The sequence below is a fragment of the Mya arenaria genome, chromosome 14 (assembly GCF_026914265.1).
Source record: "Mya arenaria isolate MELC-2E11 chromosome 14, ASM2691426v1".
Taxonomy (NCBI): domain Eukaryota; kingdom Metazoa; phylum Mollusca; class Bivalvia; order Myida; family Myidae; genus Mya; species Mya arenaria.
The window spans coordinates 52,671,581-52,691,520 of NC_069135.1; the positions used below are offsets into that span (position 1 = coordinate 52,671,581).

At 38.1% G+C, this 19,940-nt stretch overlaps 1 protein-coding gene across 1 annotated transcript; it reads left to right on the forward strand.

Annotated features, from left to right (window-relative positions):
• The first annotated feature begins 108 nt into the window (after nucleotides 1-108).
• On the forward strand, nucleotides 109-9,924 carry LOC128216241 (tafazzin-like). Its single transcript, XM_052922810.1, has 6 exons — nucleotides 109-133; nucleotides 6,663-6,763; nucleotides 7,441-7,545; nucleotides 8,431-8,483; nucleotides 8,941-9,018; nucleotides 9,688-9,924. Exons 2-6 carry the CDS (start codon nucleotides 6,706-6,708, stop codon nucleotides 9,922-9,924), a joined length of 531 nt encoding a protein of 176 aa, XP_052778770.1. The 5' UTR covers nucleotides 109-133; nucleotides 6,663-6,705.
• The last annotated feature ends 10,016 nt before the right edge of the window (nucleotides 9,925-19,940 follow it).

Here is a 19,940-nt window from a genome sequence, read left to right on the forward strand (position 1 = left end):
GTTTTCAATTTGAAGGTATTTTACCGTGGAGAAAACACATTTTTGGTGTTGGTATGTGTCACCGATGGATTCCTGCCGCGAGGGAAGTTTGCTTCTATTCGCCACTGACGTCTCTCTTCTTCTATCTTGGACAGTGAGTATTGTGTTCAGGGCCCTGTTAAAGCTGCACTCTCACAGATTGAACGTTTTGACAACTTTTTCATTTTAAACTCGACTATTCAAAGAATAGGTGGGCTTAATACTACTCGCCCCAGCGTCGGCGTCAGCGTCCGGTTAAAGTTTTAGGGCAAGTTGGGATTCTCACTTATAAGTCCAATACCTTTCATTCAATTGAGTTAATACTTCACACAGTTGTTCAGGGCCATCACATGAAGAGGTTAGATAACTCCATATTATTATTTACACAGATTATGGCCCCTGATTGGCTATGAAACTTAGGTTAAAGTTTTAGGGCAGGTTGGGATATTTATAAATAACTTCTATACCCGTTGTTCAATTGACTTAATACTTCACACAGTTGTTCAGGACCATCACACAATGAGGTTACATAACTCCATATTATTCTTAATACAAGTTATGGCCCCTGATTGACTTAGGTTAAAGTTTTAGGCAAGTAAAAGTTAAGGGCAAGTTGGGATTTTCTTTTGACAGGCACATTTTTACATTCTTAACCAGTTTTTTACCAAGGGAAAACAAGGAGGGCTATACTATATGGCCCTTGATTTTTTTTTTATTAATTTTTTTATTTTATTTCTTTTGAAAGGCATATATGAATATTCTTCAAGTTATTTGAATGACCTGCGTCATTTTTCGGGTGGTGGGAGGGCAGCATCAGAGTCACCTTATGTATTGAATAATTTTAGTTAGGTTTGACATAAATAGACCAAACTTGGTAATATTACATTGTTATTGTATTCACTTCTAAGTCTAAGCGGGGAAGTCGAGCGCGCTGTCTTATGACAGCTCTTGTTTGTCTTGGAACGAGCAAATTTTTGCAAAAATCAATGGAAACCAGTAATATAAGACTGCTGGCAAAAAATTGGATTGCAGATTTTAAATTCAAGTTCATAAATTGATATGTTATGCATTTTTTTAAACCCATAAAACATTAATTTTCGAATGGAAATATGAAAATCTGCGATCTGATCTTTTTTCAGCAATCTTTTATCATTGGTTTGTAGATATTTACACAACAATTTGCTCTTTCCAAGACAAAAAATAAAAAAGTTGTAAAAATGCTAACTCTTTAAAATAATGATTTTAATCTTAGCTTTATAATCTTAAGTGATGCTCGTATGTAGAACCGATACATACACATGTATAACAAGCATACATTCTCAGAGTGATAAATCTTTAATTACTTACTAAATAATGCATTTATGGAAAATACTAATTACTGATAACAAGATTGTAACCATGTAAATAATAGCTGAAAACTCACAAATATTAAATGACTGATGAGTGCTTAAAGAGTTATGTAGTGAGAAACTATTTTCTCCCACCTCAGATAAACCATGCTAGAAATTCTTATCTTGCCCACCGATAAAGATAAAACAACCGTATGGAACTCCTTTTTAATGGTCATCACATTGTAATTACCTCCCCTGATAAAGACTGTCGTCTGTAGCATCATAGAAACCTTGTTTTGGTGCAATATTTAGAAAGCTTATTAATTATTTCTCGCTTCAAATGTCAACATATAAAGGTTTTCACAAAATTATGCTTCACTCTTCTCAGAACTATTTAAAGACCGAGTTCACTATTAACATAATCTGGATCACTGCGCGCATATCCATGACAACCACGAATGATCACATATCCATATGCATTTATTTTCACTACGCTTTAAAAACCGCAAAACACCCTACGCTCGGGTCGGAATGAACCTATCTTACACTCTCGGCCATGGAAGATACTTATGGTCTCATAAGGTAGAATAGCGTGTTTTCTGCATGTTTGTTTCAAATGAAACTCGGTATCCTTCATAAGAACCATTGTTTTCGATATTTATTTATCATTTTCGGTTAATTCAAAACAAATGTATTAATCATGGTATATACATCTTATTTGGGAGTATTACTCAGTAAGAGTGCATTTTTAAAACTGTATAAATAAAACAAATGGTAATACATGGATTTTTTTCCTCAAGTCTGTTTTTCATTTCTTAATACTGGCTAAAGTTTAATTCACACAAATAAACAGTAAAATACCTCAAAATATAACAGTCAGATAATTTCAGTTTAAAAGCAAGGTCAACTTCAAAGTTTATTGAAAAGAGCCCCCAAGGCCTAATGTTTCAATGAAGAATTTGGTTGTAAATTGAAATTACATTAGTATTGTTTAATCATTATTTTGCTTAAATATTTGTGCAAATTGAATGATACTGAGTTTAAAATTGAAACCAAGGATGGAGGAATTGGAAAAAAATCACTTCGCCAGGTGTGAACTTCCTAACGAAATAAAGGCGCACATTATAGGATGATGCCCAATTCTATATTTTTTTTATTTTAATGCATTATCATCTTTAACTCATTTGACTTTAATGATCAAATAAACATGTGGTGTCTTTAGAACTATTAGTATGATGTGACCTTTTCTTTAGGTTCTTATATTATCTTGTTGCTGATTAAATGGTTAAACGCATGGCGTAGTTTTCTAGTTGCGTGGTCCTCAAACCTACTTACACGACAAAACACAAAAGCATATGATTGAAGTACAGATAAAAAAATATTAGCGATAGTTTGCACTTTTTTGACTGGAGAATTTTTAGTAAACATAGCTATTAAATTTAAAAAACAACACCAGGCTAATAAAGGCTAATATATTTTTATCTGTACCTACTATTTTATGGAAAAACAGAAGTTTTTGAAAGTTAAAACAATTACATAAGGCGACTTATAAAATTAATTTCTAGATTTTCATCCCTGCCTGCTTCCTCTTTTTCGCTGCATATACCAGCCAGGAATGGATGTCACACTTCAGAGTCTCAAAAAGGTTATTCTATCCCCACACAGGGTTGTACCAGTGGTACACGGGGATGGTGTATACCAGCCAGGAATAGATGTTACGCTTCCAAAACTCAATAACGTATTCTATCCTCACACAGGGTTGTACCAGTGGTAAGCGGGGATGGTGTATACCAGCCAGAAATAGATGACACGCTTCCAAAACTCAATAACGTATTCTATCCTCACACAGGGTTGTACCAGTGGTATGCGGGGATGGTGTATACCAGCCAGGAATAGATGTTACGCTTCCAAAACTCAATAACGTATTCTATCCCCACACAGGGTTGTACCAGTGGTATGCGGGGATGGTGTATACCAGCCAGAAATAGATGACACGCTTCCAAAACTCAATAACGTATTCTATCCTCACACAGGGTTGTACCAGTGGTATGCGGGGATGGTGTATACCAGCCAGGAATAGATGTTATGCTTCCAAAACTCAATAACGTATTCTATCCTCACACAGGGTTGTACCAGTGATACGCGGGGATGGTGTATACCAGCCAGGAATAGATGTTACGCTTCCAAAACTCAATAACGTATTCTATCCTCACACAGGGTTGTACCAGTGGTACACGGGGATGGTGTATACCAGCCAGGAATAGATGTTACGCTTCCAAAACTCAATAACGTATTCTATCCTCACACAGGGTTGTACCGGTGGTACGCGGGGATGGTGTATACCAGCCAGGAATAGATGTTACGCTTCCAAAACTCAATAACGTATTCTATCCTCACACAGGGTTGTACCAGTGGTACGCGGGGATGGTGTATACCAGCCAGGAATAGATGTTACGCTTCCAAAACTCAATAACGTATTCTATCCTCACACAGGGTTGTACCAGTGGTACGCGGGGATGGTGTATACCAGCCAGGAATAGATGTTACGCTTCCAAAACTCAATAACGTATTCTATCCTCACACAGGGTTGTACCAGTGGTACGCGGGGATGGTGTATACCAGCCAGGAATAGATGTTACGCTTCCAAAACTCAATAACGTATTCTATCCTCACACAGGGTTGTACCAGTGGTACGCGGGGATGGTGTATACCAGCCAGGAATAGATGTTACGCTTCCAAAACTCAATAACGTATTCTATCCTCACACAGGGTTGTACCAGTGGTACGCGGGGATGGTGTATGCCAGCCAGGAATAGATGTTACGCTTCCAAAACTCAATATTTACGTATTCTATCCTCACACAGGGTTGTACCAGTGGTACGCGGGGTTGGTGTATGCCAGCCAGGAATAGATGTTACGCTTCCAAAACTCAATAACGTATTCTATCCTCACACAGGGTTGTACCAGTGGTACGCGGGGATGGTGTATGCCAGCCAGGAATAGATGTTACGCTTCCAAAACTCAATATTTACGTATTCTATCCTCACACAGGGTTGTACCAGTGGTATGCGGGGATGGTGTATACCAGCCCGGAATAGATGTTACGCTTCCAAAACTCAATATTTACGTATTCTATCCTCACACAGGGTTGTACCAGTGGTACGCGGGGATGGTGTATGCCAGCCAGGAATAGATGTTACGCTTCCAAAACTCAATAACGTATTCTATCCTCACACAGGGTTGTACCAGTGGTACGCGGGGATGGTGTATGCCAGCCAGGAATATATGTTATGCTTCCAAAACTCAATATTTACGTATTCTATCCTCACACAGGGTTGTACCAGTGGTATGCGGGGATGGTGTATACCAGCCCGGAATAGATGTTACGCTTTCAAAACTCAATATTTACGTATTCTATCCTCACACAGGGTTGTACCAGTGGTACGCGGGGATGGTGTATGCCAGCCAGGAATAGATGTTACGCTTCCAAAACTCAATATTTATGTATTCTATCCTCACACAGGGTTGTACCAGTGGTAAGCGGGGATGGTGTATACCAGCCAGGAATAGATGTTACGCTTCAAAAACTCAATATTTACGTATTCTATCCTCACACAGGGTTGTACCAGTGGTACGCGGGGATGGTGTATACCAGCCAGGAATAGATGTTACGCTTCCAAAACTCAATATTTACGTATTCTATCCTCACACAGGGTTGTACCAGTGGTACGCGGGGATGGTGTATACCAGCCAGGAATAGATGTTACGCTTCCAAAACTCAATATTTACGTATTCTATCCTCACACAGGGTTGTACCAGAGGTACGCGGGGATGGTGTATACCAGCCAGGAATAGATGTTACGCTTCCAAAACTCAATCACGTATTCTATCCTCACACAGGGTTGTACCAGTGGTACGCGGGGATGGTGTATACCAGCCAGGAATAGATGTTACGCTTCCAAAACTCAATATTTACGTATTCTATCCTCACACAGGGTTGTACCAGTGGTACGCGGGGATGGTGTATACCAGCCAGGAATAGATGTTACGCTTCAAAAACTCAATATTTACGTATTCTATCCTCACACAGGGTTGTACCAGTGGTACGCGGGGATGGTGTATACCAGCCAGGAATAGATGTTACGCTTCCAAAACTCAATATTTACGTATTCTATCCTCACACAGGGTTGTACCAGAGGTACGCGGGGATGGTGTATACCAGCCAGGAATAGATGTTACGCTTCCAAAACTCAATAACGTATTCTATCCTCACACAGGGTTGTACCAGTGGTACGCGGGGATGGTGTATACCAGCCAGGAATAGATGTTACGCTTCCAAAACTCAATAACGTATTCTATCCTCACACAGGGTTGTACCAGTGGTATGCGGGGATGGTGTATACCAGCCAGGAATAGATGTTACGCTTCCAAAACTCAATATTTACGTATTCTATCCTCACACAGGGTTGTACCAGAGGTACGCGGGGATGGTGTATACCAGCCAGGAATAGATGTTACGCTTCCAAAACTCAATAACGTATTCTATCCTCACACAGGGTTGTACCAGTGGTACGCGGGGATGGTGTATACCAGCCAGGAATAGATGTTACGCTTCAAAAACTCAATATTTACGTATTCTATCCTCACACAGGGTTGTACCAGTGGTACGCGGGGATGGTGTATACCAGCCAGGAATAGATGTTACGCTTCCAAAACTCAATATTTACGTATTCTATCCTCACACAGGGTTGTACCAGAGGTACGCGGGGATGGTGTATACCAGCCAGGAATAGATGTTACGCTTCCAAAACTCAATATTTACGTATTCTATCCTCACACAGGGTTGTACCAGTGGTACGCGGGGATGGTGTATACCAGCCAGGAATAGATGTTACGCTTCCAAAACTCAATATTTACGTATTCTATCCTCACACAGGGTTGTACCAGTGGTACGCGGGGATGGTGTATACCAGCCAGGAATAGATGTTACGCTTCCAAAACTCAATATTTATGTATTCTATCCTCACACAGGGTTGTACCAGTGGTACGCGGGGATGGTGTATACCAGCCAGGAATAGATGTTACGCTTCCAAAACTCAATATTTACGTATTCTATCCTCACACAGGGTTGTACCAGTGGTACGCGGGGATGGTGTATACCAGCCAGGAATAGATGTTACGCTTCCAAAACTCAATAACGTATTCTATCCTCACACAGGGTTGTACCAGTGGTACGCGGGGATGGTGTATACCAGCCAGGAATAGATGTTACGCTTCCAAAACTCAATATTTACGTATTCTATCCTCACACAGGGTTGTACCAGTGGTACGAGGGGATGGTGTATACCAGCCAGGAATGAATGTCATGCTCCAGAAACTCAACGAGGGAAAGTTGGTCCATATTTTTCCTGAAGGTACTGTAACTAAAGCAGAGATCCGCTTTTTCGGAGCACAGAATTCAGGGGCTTATAGCTTTTCTGTTTTTCGAAGAAATGAAAGTAACCTGGATTCCATGATGAGTGGCGTCTTTGTTGTATAGTGTAAAAAATCTTTAAAGCCTTGATGTTTGATCCATTGTGTTTGTTACTCATAGTTCGGGTAGATATGAACAGAATAAAAAGTAATTGTGCTTGGAAGGTACTGTATAATCTGCGCTGTGAATGAATAAATAATATTTTACTTATTTTCAATTTTATACACACCAAATTATTTGAATCAAAATTATGTAGTTGAAGTGTAAGTGACTAAAATAGACTAATATGCCTCACAAGTGGGGCTTGGAAAGAGTCACGTTTCCATGGATGACCAAATAGACTCTTAGTTTATATATATATATATACCAATTTCTTTTTAGCTCCATTGTGTAGAAAGCTAACGGCTTAATTTTAACACTCTTGTGTCCTCGTTCTTGGTCAACCTCACCAGTACTTTGTGTCCATGTAAAATACCACAAGAACGTTCCCTGAAGGTGGATCAAACCCAGAACCTCTTGGTCAGTAGGCAGACACTCTACCTCTTAGCCATCCCTTATCTTCGTACATTGAAGATAAACTTGCCATATCATGTTGAATATTTATAAATTATTTTGCAGGTAAGGTGAACACAACTAAGGAGCACATGCGTCTCAAGTGGGGCGTGGGAAGACTGGTTGCCGAGGCTGACAACACTCCAGTGGTGCTGCCCTTATTTCATCTAGGTAATATAAATTGTTCTCCATGCTAACAAATTTTGTTTATTGTTGAAGTGCACTTAAAAATGAAGGGTAACCTTTAGTTATCACACTGGCCATCAATGGATATTTGTTTTCAAAACTGTACGCATGGTCAAAATTTCATTGCTGTAGCTTCAAAAATAAGAAAGTAGGTGAAAAGGTCAGTCAAGGTCATTCAAGCACAACATTGATGCGTGTTTGCAAAACTGTACACATGGTCCAAAAGGTATTGCTGTGGCTACAAAATAAGAAAGTATGTCAAAATGTCACAGAATGGGTCATCCAAGGACACAATTGATATTTGGTTTCAAAACTATACACATGGTCCATATTTCATTCCTGTAGCTTCAAAAATAAGAAGGTAGTTCAAAAAGTACATGGTCCAAATTTCATTGCTGTTGCTTAAAAAAAGAAGTTTTTTGAAAAGGTACAACATTTGACAATACTAGATCATAGTTTAATCCCTAGTTTTCATACCTCAATTGAGTGATTCAGGCCATCATTGCCCTCTTGGTAAATAAAGTTGCACAGATGTAGTAAAGTGAGGTCCATAACTTTGGCTTTAATAGTTCTCAAGTTATACATATTGTTTGACAAAATGAAAACATGACAAGAATAGCATTGGCATTTACTCCATGTCCCACTTGTTTGGTGAAATATCTTGGGAAAAGCCCTTGAATTCTATAATGCCTGGTACTTGAGTATGCTTGCACCTCAAACTTAGTAGGTAGGTTGGTCATGACCAGCAGATGACCCCTATTTATTTTGAGGTCGAATATCTCAGATGTGATCTTCAAAAGGCGTGTCAAATTTATAACTAGAGTATTCTTAGTCTTACAGTCCTCAAACTTGTTTTGTGTTCTCTTTCAGGACTTGATTCCATCCTGCCACTGGAAAAACCAAGGATACCTAGAATGGGAAAGGTACATGTATACAAGGCCATACTTGATTCAATGTTTATGATCTGGTTTCATTTTCTAAACCAACCTTCTAGGTAGTAAAAAACAAACATAATGCAACTTATTTCCTGACTGGTATGATTACTGTTTAATCAAATATGCTCTAGAAACATATTTCTTTTTTGAATTTCTAAATAAGATTTTGGTTAATATTTTTTCTTCTATTTTAAAGGCTTAGAATCTACTCGCCTGATGAGGTTAAACAATTAGAAAGTTTGGCTTGACCTTATACTGTTATGTTTTTGGTCATTATTTACAGCTTCTCACAGATAACAACTGTTCCTAATATTTAAACAAGAATGTACATATATGTATGTACAAACACTCTGTTTCTTAAGCCAATAGGCGCTGGCGGGCCTTCATAAACTTAAACAATCACAAATGATTATCAGGACTAACATAAAGAATGTGTATATTTCAGGATGTGACCATTGTTATAGGAGAACCATTAGATTATGCCGATTTTGTATCCAGACTAAAAACACAAAACAAATCTCCGGTACGTTGAATGAAGTTTAAAGGGACTATGAAGTAATACTATTATTAACATGTGTTTGGGTGTTGGGTAAGCGCAGTCAGGTTAAGTCATTCGCTTCTCACCAAGGCGACCCAGATTGGATTCCCGGTCTGGGCGCACGAGAGTTTGGTTGGTAGTCGCCAAGCCTGACAAGTGGGTTTTCTCTGGCTTCTCTGGTTTCCCCCGCAACACAAGACCACACTCTTGCACAACATCATGCCTTTGAGAGTGACTTAGTATAAGCTATCATAGCTTTCTTCACAATCATTGTGAAATAAATAAAGTTCAAACTAAGTGTTTGTGATTGCCTTCTGTCCGGCATCCACACATAATTAGTTTGTTACAGCATCAGCATTTCTAAACCAATCTTATTCAAACTTTAACACAACCCATATGGCCAAAAGATTCTTGGGCCCAATTTCACCAGTACGTCAAGTGTTATTGCCTTGATGTATTGCTAGTTTAAAGAAATATCTTGGAAGTTAAAGACTTTAATATCCCACAAAAAAAATTCTTAATCTTTTAAGACTTTTGTAACTCACTGATAGACAAATGTTGGAATGAAATCTTCGTAACATGTTTGCAAAATGATAGATGCAAGACGTATCAGTTAATGATTATGACTTTTCATGATTCCACATTTATTTACAGATGGAAATTCGGAAAGCAGTGACAGATGATATTCAGGTCAAACTTCGGCAGTTGCGCGCGAAAGCTGAAAAGCTTCATTCCTTGAGGATAAAACAAGATCAAGCTTTCAACACGAATAGTAGAGCTATGACATCTCATGAGGACAGTGATAAAGACCTCAATGTTTGCAACAACAACGAGCCACAGAAGTGTGATGAAAATCAAAAGTTGAATCTCCGAAAATGTATATTTGAATGAAATTTTTATATTGATTGTTTGTCTGTCTTCCAAATTCACTGCATAAAGACTTATCCTTATGGCACCCAATGCGCAAAAAACGTGAAAGCTTGGGGCTGTTGACCAGCCCCATGGGTTTGTAAAAAAAGAATAGTTTTATATAAAAATGTTTAGTTTTTTATATATATATATATATATATATATTCTCTTTTGGCACCAGCTGGGGGCTATAGCCCTATCCAATAGATTGTAAAAACAAGAGGGCCAAATGGCCCTGAATCGCTCACCTGTCATATATTGCACATTCTTCCATTATATACAAATATTGAAAACCTAAGCCTATGAACACGGTGCGTGGCCAATTTTGACCCCAGGGCTAAAGTTTGAACAATCTTAATAGTGGTCCGATAAACGATGCTTCATACCAAATATCTAAGGCCTTCGCCTTTTGGTTTCGGAGAAGAAGATTACTTAAGTTTTCATCATATACATATATAAGGAAACCCATGACCGCCCGGGTGGGGCCATTTTTTGACCCCAGAGCCAAAGATTGAACAATATTGGTACAAGTCAACTAGATGGTATATCATGCCAAATATCTAAGCTCTTGTCACTACTTGATTTTACGTGTGTATCTATATATGTATATTTGTAATTAATTGTTGTATGTGGCCCATATTGAAAATTGGTATGTGTACTAAATATGTTATCCAGTTTAAATTAAGACGTTATTTGTCTTTGTGAGTTCGGAGAAGATTTTTTAAGTTTTCACTATAACCCATATAGAGAAAAACCATTAGCCCCGGGGTGTGGCCAATGTTGACCCCAGGGCCATAATTTGAACAAACTTTGTAGAGGTCCACTAGACGATGAATCATGCCAAATATCTAAGCTCTAAGCCACGTAAGTTCAGAGGAGATGATTTTTGAAGTTTTCACTATAAACATATAGAGAAAACCCATGACCCCCCAAGGGGGCGGGGCCAATTTTGACCCCAAGGCCATAATTTGAACAATCTTTGTAGAGGTCCACTAGATGATGAATCATGCCAAATATCTAAGCTCTAGTCCAAGTAAGTTCAGAGGAGAAGATTTTTGAAGTTTTAACTATAAACATATAGAGAAAACCCATGACCCCCCGGGGCGGGGCCAATTTTGAACAATCTTTGTAGAGGTCCACTAGACGATGAATCATGCCAAATATCTAAGCTCTAAGCAACGTAAGTTCAGAAGAGATTTTTGATTTTATTTACTATAAACATATAGAGAAAACCCATGACCCCCCGGGGCGGGGCCAATTTTGATCCAAAGGCCATAATTTGAACAATCTTTGTAGAGGTCCACTAGACGATGAATCATGCCAAATATCTAAGCTCTAGTCCAAGTAAGTTAAGAGGAGAAGATTTTTGAAGTTTTAACTATAAACATATCAAGTATACCCATGACCCCCCAGGGCGGGGTCAATTTTGACCCCAAGGCCATAATTTGAACAATCTTTGTAGAGGTCAACTAGACGATGAACCATGCCAAATATCTAAGCTCTAGTCCAAGTAAGTTCAAAGGAGAAGATTTTTGAAGTTTTCACTATAAACATATAGAGAAAACCCATTACCCCCGGGGCGGGGCCAATTTTGAATCCAAGGCCATAATTTGAACAATCTTTGTAAAGGTCCACTAGACGATGAATCATGCCAAATATCTAAGCTCTAGTCCAAGTAAGTTCAGAGGAGAAGATTTTTGAAGTTTTAACTATAAACATATAGAGAATACCCATGACCCCCCGGGGCGGGGCCAATTTTGACCCCAGGGCCATAATTTGAACAAACTTTGTAGAGGTCCACTAGACGATGAATCATGCCAAATATCTAAGCTCTAGGCCAAGTAGGTTCAGAGGAGAAGATTTTTTAAGTTTTCACTATAAACATATAGAGAAAATCCATGACCCCCGGGGCGGGGCCAATTTTGACCCAAGGGCCATAATTTGAACAAACTTTGTAGAGGTCCACTAGACGATGAATCATGCCAAATATCTAAGCTCTAGGCCAAGTAAGTTCAGAGGAGAAGATTTTTTAAGGTTTTCACTATAAACATATAGAGAAAACCCATGACCCCTCGGGGCAGCGCCAATTTTGACCCAAAGGCCAAAATTTGAACAAACTTTGTAGAGGTCCACTAGACGATGAATCATGCCAAATATCTAAGCTCTAGTCCAAGTAAGTTAAGAGGAGAAGATTTTTGAAGTTTTAACTATAAACATATCAAGTATACCCATGACCCCCAGGGCGGGGCCAATTTTGACCCCAAGGCCATAATTTGAACAATCTTTGTAAAGGTCCACTAGACAATGAATCATGCCAAATATCTAAGCTCTAGTCCAAGTAAGTTCAGAGGAGAAGATTTTTGAAGTTTTAACTATAAACTTATAGAGAATACCCATGACCCCCCGGGGCGGGGCCAATTTTGACCCCAGGGCCATAATTTGGACAAACTTTGTAGAGGTCCACTAGACGATGAATCATGCCAAATATCTAAGCTCTAGGCCAAGTAAGTTCAGAGGAGAAGATTTTTGAAGTTTTCACTATAAACATATAGAGAAAACCCATGACCCCCCGGGACAGGGCCAACTTTGACCCCAGGGCCATAATTTGAACAAACTTTGTAGAGGTCCACTAGACGATGAACCATGCCAAATATCTAAGCTCTAGGCCAAGTAAGTTCAGAGGAGAAGATTTTTTAAGGTTTTCACTATAAACATATAGAGAAAACCCATGACCCCCCGGGTCGGGGCCAATTTTGACCCCAGGGCCATAATTTGAACACACTTTGTAGAGGTCCACTAGACGATGAACCATGCCAAATATCTAAGCTCTAGGCCAAGTAAGTTCAGAGGAGAAGATTTTTTAAGTTTTCACTATAAACATATAGAGAAAACCCATGACCCCCCAAGGGGCCAATTTTGACCCCAGGGCCATAATTTGAACAAACTTTGTAGAGGTCCACTAGACGATGAATCATGCCAAATATCTAAGCTCTAGGCCAAGTAAGTTCAGAGGAGAAGATTTTTTAAGTTTTCACTATAAACATATAGAGAAAACCCATGACCCCCGGGACGTGGCCAATTTTGACCCCAGGGCCATAATTTGAACAATCTTGGTAGAGGACCATTTGGTGATCCTACCTACCATATATCAACGGCCTAAGCCTTGTGGTTTGGGAGAAGAAGATTTTTAAAGTTTTTCCTTTTGGTTGCCATGGCAACCAGAGTTCTGTATGGAATTGAATTCTTTGAACAACTTTGATAGAAGACAACCCAAGGAACCTATGAAGTTTTATTAATATTGGCCTAGCGGTTAAGGAGGAGATGTCTTTTAAGTAAATTGTTGACGGACGACGCACGCCGCACGACGGACAAAAGGCGATCACAAAAGCTCACCATGTCACAAAGTGACAGGTGAGCTAAAAAGGCAATTTCATAAAAAAAAATCTAAAAAGATATTATCATAAATTGGAAATAAAATTTAGTAGAATTACGTATGGTTATGTAAATCAATAATAAATCCAAAAATATTTATATAATGTGATTGTAAGTCTTAATAAGAACAATTAATATCTGCCATAAATAGAATGATACAAGAAAATCCAAATAGACATTATTTAAGAGTCGGTAGTTGCACTTGCAAAATGATAATCATATTTATCAGATATATGAAACAGCTGAAAGTTCTCAAACATAGACATTTATGTTCAAATATCACCGGTAAATAAAAATAATTGACCTAGTGACCTAGTTTTTGACCTGGGTTGACCCAATATGGAACTTGACCTAGCTTATGTTAAGATGATCATTCTGACCAAGTTTCATTAAGATAAGGCTAAAATTGTGACCTCTATTTTGTTCACAAGGTTTTTCTAATAATTGACCTAGTGACCTAGTTATTGACTGCGGATGACCCAATATCGAACTTGACCCAGATTTTATAGAGATGATCATTCTGACCAAGTTGCATTAAGATTAGCCTAAAATTGTGACCTCTATTGTGTTCACAAGGTTTTTGTACTAATTGACCTAGTGACCTAGTTATTGACCGCGGATGACCCAATATCGAACTTGACCTAGATTTTATAAGGATGATCATTCTGACCAAGTTGCATTGAGATTAGGCTAAAATTGTGACCTCTATTGTGTTCACAAGGTTTTTGTACTAATTGACCTAGTGACCTAGTTATTGACCGTGAATGACCCAATATCAAACTTGACCTACATTTTACAGCGATGATCATTCTGACCAATTTGCATTGAGATTAGGCTAAAATTGTGACCTCTATTGTGTTCACAAGGTTTTTCTACTAATTGACCTAGTGACCTAGTTATTGACCGCGGATGACCCAATATCGAACTTGACCTAGATTTTATAGAGATGATCATTCTGACCAAGTTGCATTGAGATTAGGCTAAAATTGTGACCTCTAATGTGTTCACAAGGTATTTCTACTAATTGACCTACTTACCTAGTTTTTGACCCCAGATGACCCAATATCGAACTTGACCTAGATTTCATAGAGATGATCAGTCTGACCAAGTTTCATAAAGATTAGGTCAAAATTGTGACCTCTGTTGTGTTCACAAGGTTTTTCTAATAATTGACCTAGTGACCTAGTTATTGACTGCGGATGACCCAATATCGAACTTGACCTAGATTTTATAGAGATGATTATTCTGACCAAGTTGCATTGAGATTAGGCTAAAATTGTGACCTCTATTGTGTTCACAAGGTTTTTGTACTAATTGACCTAGTGACCTAGTTGTTGACCGCGGATGACCCAATATCGAACTTGACCTACATTTTATAGAGATGATCATTCTGACCAAGTTGCATTGAGATTAGGCTAAAATTGTGACCTCTATTGTGTTCACAAGGTTTTTCTACTAATTGACCTAGTGACCTAATTATTGACCGCGGATGACCCAATATCGAACTTGACCTAGATTTTATAGAGATGACCATTCTGACCAAGTTGCATTGAGATTAGGCTAAAATTGTGACCTCTATTGTGTTCACAAGGTTTTTCTACTAATTGACCTAGTGACCTAGTTTTTGACCCCAGATGACCCAATATCGAACTTGACCTAGATTTTATAGAGATGATCAGTCTGACCAAGTTTCATAAAGATTAGGTCAAAATTGTGACCTCTATTGTGTTCACAAGCAATTGTGAACGGACGGACGGACGGACGGACGGACGGACGGACGGACGACGGACGAAGAGTGATCACAAAAGCTCACCTTGTCACTACGTGACAGGTGAGCTAAAAAATAAAAAAATACATAATAAGAAATATATTTATATGATATGTAACTATATTTTTTAATGAACCCTTACCGTGCTGTAGTTGCAAAAATGCTGTGCAAAAATGCAACACACTTGCAGTCTCCCAATGTCGCATTATTGCATACTTTTTATTATACGTTTGGCGCCTTAAGGGTTTATTGAGATTTAGATCCCAATGTGTTCATTTCATTTGATGCTGATGTTTTCTGATTTCTTTTGATAAATATTTGTTGATGTCAATTTTTTTTATCAAATATTCCAACAGGCCTTACATTGCAGAAATAAATGTTTTAACATTGTGTAATACTTCAATATATAATTATGATGTTTTTAATACTTTTAAGTCGAGATTTACATTTAAGATGAGGTTTAGTCATAGCCTTTGCTTCGTTGTCGGCATTTGACGCCAAAAAACTCCAACTTTAGCTGTTACCCTAAAAAATCATTCAAGGTATTCAAATGAAACTTGGTACACGTGTTCGCCAGTACAATACACACAAGTACAGCAAGACTGATACACATCATGGTGTATATCATTTACTCCAGATTAATGCCCCTTTTACATTAAAAATGTTATGTTTTTGTTATGTGCAGTGAGACAATACTTTAAGTATTTATTATCCAATCATGATAGAACTTGGTAAGAGGGTTTTATGGAAAAAATGTCCTTGTTAAGTTTGATGGTAAGGCCAATCACATAGGTAACTCGGGAATTCTGGATCTTTTACATTAAAAACTGGTAGAGGTATTTCATGTGAGGACAATAATTCAAGTACCATATTTATTATCCAATCATGATGAAATTTGCTGACATTGTATGCATACTATCTGGTGTTAAATTCTATTTGAAGTTAAATTGTGTGATAAATCACCATAGTAATTCATTTTATATTATGATTTGTATGACTGTGATAGAAGCTCCAAACAGGGATTCCAGTTTTCTGCCAAGTGCTTTTCCAGTGATATTGAGTTAATGCTTACCAACAGAAGTGAAAAGGATTTACAGTTGAATACCCTCAAACTTTGGCATATTATAATTATGATTTATATCAGGGGCATACCCACTCCAGTATGCCCGAGCGTACAAATGAATTAAGGTTTCCTGCGAAATGGCAAATACTTAAAAGTTCGGGAATAAAAATAGAAAACTTAAGTGTTTATGTATTTGTAACTTTGCAATTGTTAAGTGTGCAATCAGAATCATTTAAAATATTTTATTTATAAATGTATTCTTAAAAAATGTCTTAAGGCAGGAGATACTGGTCCCAGTACAACTCCATACAACATAATCAGATACTCCTTAACTTTTTGACACCTACCTCATGTGTTTGGGTGTACAGTTCATAATTCAGGTACATGTATGCAACTGTAAATGTAGCTTATATCAACATTAATCAGTTAAAGCTGCACTCTCACAGATTGAACGTTTTGACAACTTTTTCATTTTTTGTCTTGGAAAGAGCAATTTTTTGCATAAATATCTGCAAACCAATGATAAAGGATTGCTGACAAAAGATCAAATCGCAGATTTTTCATATTTCCGTTCGAAAATGTTGTATGGCTTAAACCGTTACTAATGGATGTCCTTGACTGTGACCATTTGACCTTCTACTGTCCTATTACTGTGATATATAATGAATTTGAAAATAGAGATTTATATTTTGTATAGAATATAATGAACATGAGCATGGCTCATAACAAATGCAATCTGCAAAGCAGTAATCATAACCATAAACTTATATTAAAATGTTTTATTAATTAAAAGTGTTCATACTCGTAATCAGTTTAGATGTATTTGAAAATCTGCTCAAAATTAATAAATTATTTTCATTACGTTTTCAGGCGGTGTTCAACACTGTCTTATATATTTTTACTCGGATGTATTTTTTGGATGTTTATTTGCCTGTTTTTATTCATTAAAGGTTTAAAGATACATATTTGTTCTTTCTCGTTTGTCTAATTTGTTACTCTTTATGATGGTTAAGTATATTTCTTTGGATATTCTGATTGCCAAGAGTGACTAGACATTTTGATTGTCCTGAGTGACTTTAGACATTCAGAATGCCAAGAGTGACTATCGACATTCAGAATGCCAAGTGTGACTTTCGACATTCAGAATGCCAAGTGTGGCTTTAGAAATTTGGATTGGCAAGAGTGGTTTTAGACAGTCTGATTGCCAAGTGTGGCTTTAGACAGAATGTCAAGAGTGATATTAGACAGTCAGAGTGGCTTAAGACAGTCAGAATGCCAAGAGTGGCTTTATACAGTCAGAATGCCAAGAGTGGCTCAAGACAGTCGGAATGCCAAGAGTGGCTTTAGACATTCAGAATGCCAAGAGTGGCTTAAGACAGTGGGATTGCCAAGTGTGGCTTAAGACAGTGGAATTGCCAAGAGTGGCTTAAGACAGTGGGATTGCCAAGATAGGCTTTAGACAGATGGAATGCCAAGAGTGGCTTAAGACAGTGGGATTGCCAAGAGTGTCTTAAGACAGTGGGAATGCCAAGAGTGGCTTAAGACAGTGGAATTGCCAGGATAGGCTTTAGACAGTTGGAATGCCAAAAGTGGCTTAAGACAATGGGATTGCCAAGATAGGCTTTAGACAGTGGGATTGCCAAGAGTGGCTTAAGACAGTGGAATTGCCAGGATAGGCTTTAGACAGTTGGAATGCCAAAAGTGGCTTAAGACAGTGGAATTGCCATGATAGGCTTTAGACAGTGTGATTGCCAACAGTGGCTTAAGACAGTGGGAATGCCAAGAGTGGCTTAAGACAGTGGGATTGCCAAGAGTGGCTTAAGACAGTGGAATTGCCAGGATAGGCTTTAGACAGTGGGATTGCCAAGAGTGGCTTAAGACAGTGGGATTGCCAAGATAAGCTTTAGACAGATGGAATGCCAAGAGTGGCTTAAGACAGTGGGATTGCCAAGAGTGGCTTAAGACACTGGGATTGCCAAGAGTGGCTTAAGACAGTGGGCTTGCCAAGAGTGGTTTTATGACAGTTAGAATGCCAAGAGTGGCTTTAGGCAGATTGATTGCCAAGAGTGGCTTTAGACATTTAGATTGCCATGAACAGCTTTAGATATTCAGAACGCCAACAGTGGCTTTAAAAGTTTGGAATGCCAAGACATCTAAAATTTGAGGTCATCAGGTCAAGGTTAAAGTGACCTTTATAGATTAAATAGTATCCAACTAAACCAACTGACTGGGTCCTCGATTTCTTAGAGAAGTTGGTGTTAACTTAAAATAAAGGTCGAGAGGTCTAGTCAGCATCACAATTGCCTTTAGCAATAAAATTGTTTTTTAATCAAGAAGTTAAACTTCAAAACCCAGAGCCCATTCATTTACAGGAAAGTCCTGTCAAGTAGACGACCCCTATTAAGTTTATGCTTTATGTCACAGTGATGTTAGCAATAAAATAAAAACTCAACCTAGGGTAGTCAAATTTCACAGAAAGGTTTGTTTTATCACAAACTAAGTCAATTGTCAAAATAAAATTCTATAATACAGGGTTAGCGCACTCGCTTCCCGGCCTGGGCACATGTGAGTTTGGTTAGTCGTCAACAAGCCAGACAAGTGGGTTTTCTCAGGGTACTTCGGTTTCCCCCCACAACACAAGACCACACTCTCGTGCAACATAGTACCAACGAGAGTGATTAATTTAAGTCGCAATAGCTTGTTTCACAATCATTGTAAAATTAAATAAGTTGAAACAAATAAATACTGTTTATTCTTTGGTTTGATATAAGTTAAGTAAAATGTTATTATTTTGTGACTTTAATTACTTTTAACTATTCCAGACATATTAGTGTGCAAAGTAGCCATAATCGAACCTGTGGAAAAATTTAACTGCTACATGCCAAATATTCTACCCAGTCTCATCAAACTTAGTCAGTTCAATTAAAGCCACAACATAATACACTCCATATTAGAATCTGAGAATCATGCAGAGTAGGTCATCTTCCTGTCAGCCAATCTGAGTGTTCCTTCCACTATATATATATCAGTGTGTGTATACCACATGATAAATGACGTCATATAATATGCTACGTCGGAAGGCAAAAATTTGCTTAAAATGAAGACTTAAATCAAAGATAACTTTTCATTTACAACACCATTTTAAATGAAACAAAGGGCAGTCTATGCCGCTTAAAGAACCTCGCCTTCGTTTTATTACCAAAGTTGATATGGTGATTAGTTTCATCAAACGCTTTTCCCAAATAATGTGTTGACAGCGCTCCGTGAGACGACTGTATTGTGAAAAGGTTTGTCAAAGTGTTTTCGGAAACTTAACTCGCAATCAAATTCTGGTAAAAGACCGAAGGTGGGGCTCCGTAAGCAGCGTAGACTGCGCTATGTTCCATTTAAAATGGTGAAGAAGTAGTGAAGTTATCTTTGTTTAAAGTATTTTTTCAAATAAAAATATTGCCTTCCGACGTAGCATTTATAACGCAATTTATCACGTGGTATACACACACTTTATATTGAAAGTCAGCAAGGAATTAACATTTATTCAATATTCAACTGGTAATCCAAGATTGTTACCGAGATACAATCTTAGAAGTTTAAACAAGGAAGTATGTGTACTGTAGTCAGATTGTCTCCAGTTAATTTCGTGGACTTGTATGAACATGAAAAGCTTTAGTAGAGGGGCAGGGCCTTCAGTGAAGGCCCTCATGGTGTGTACATATAAAAGCCCAAGCATAACAAGTT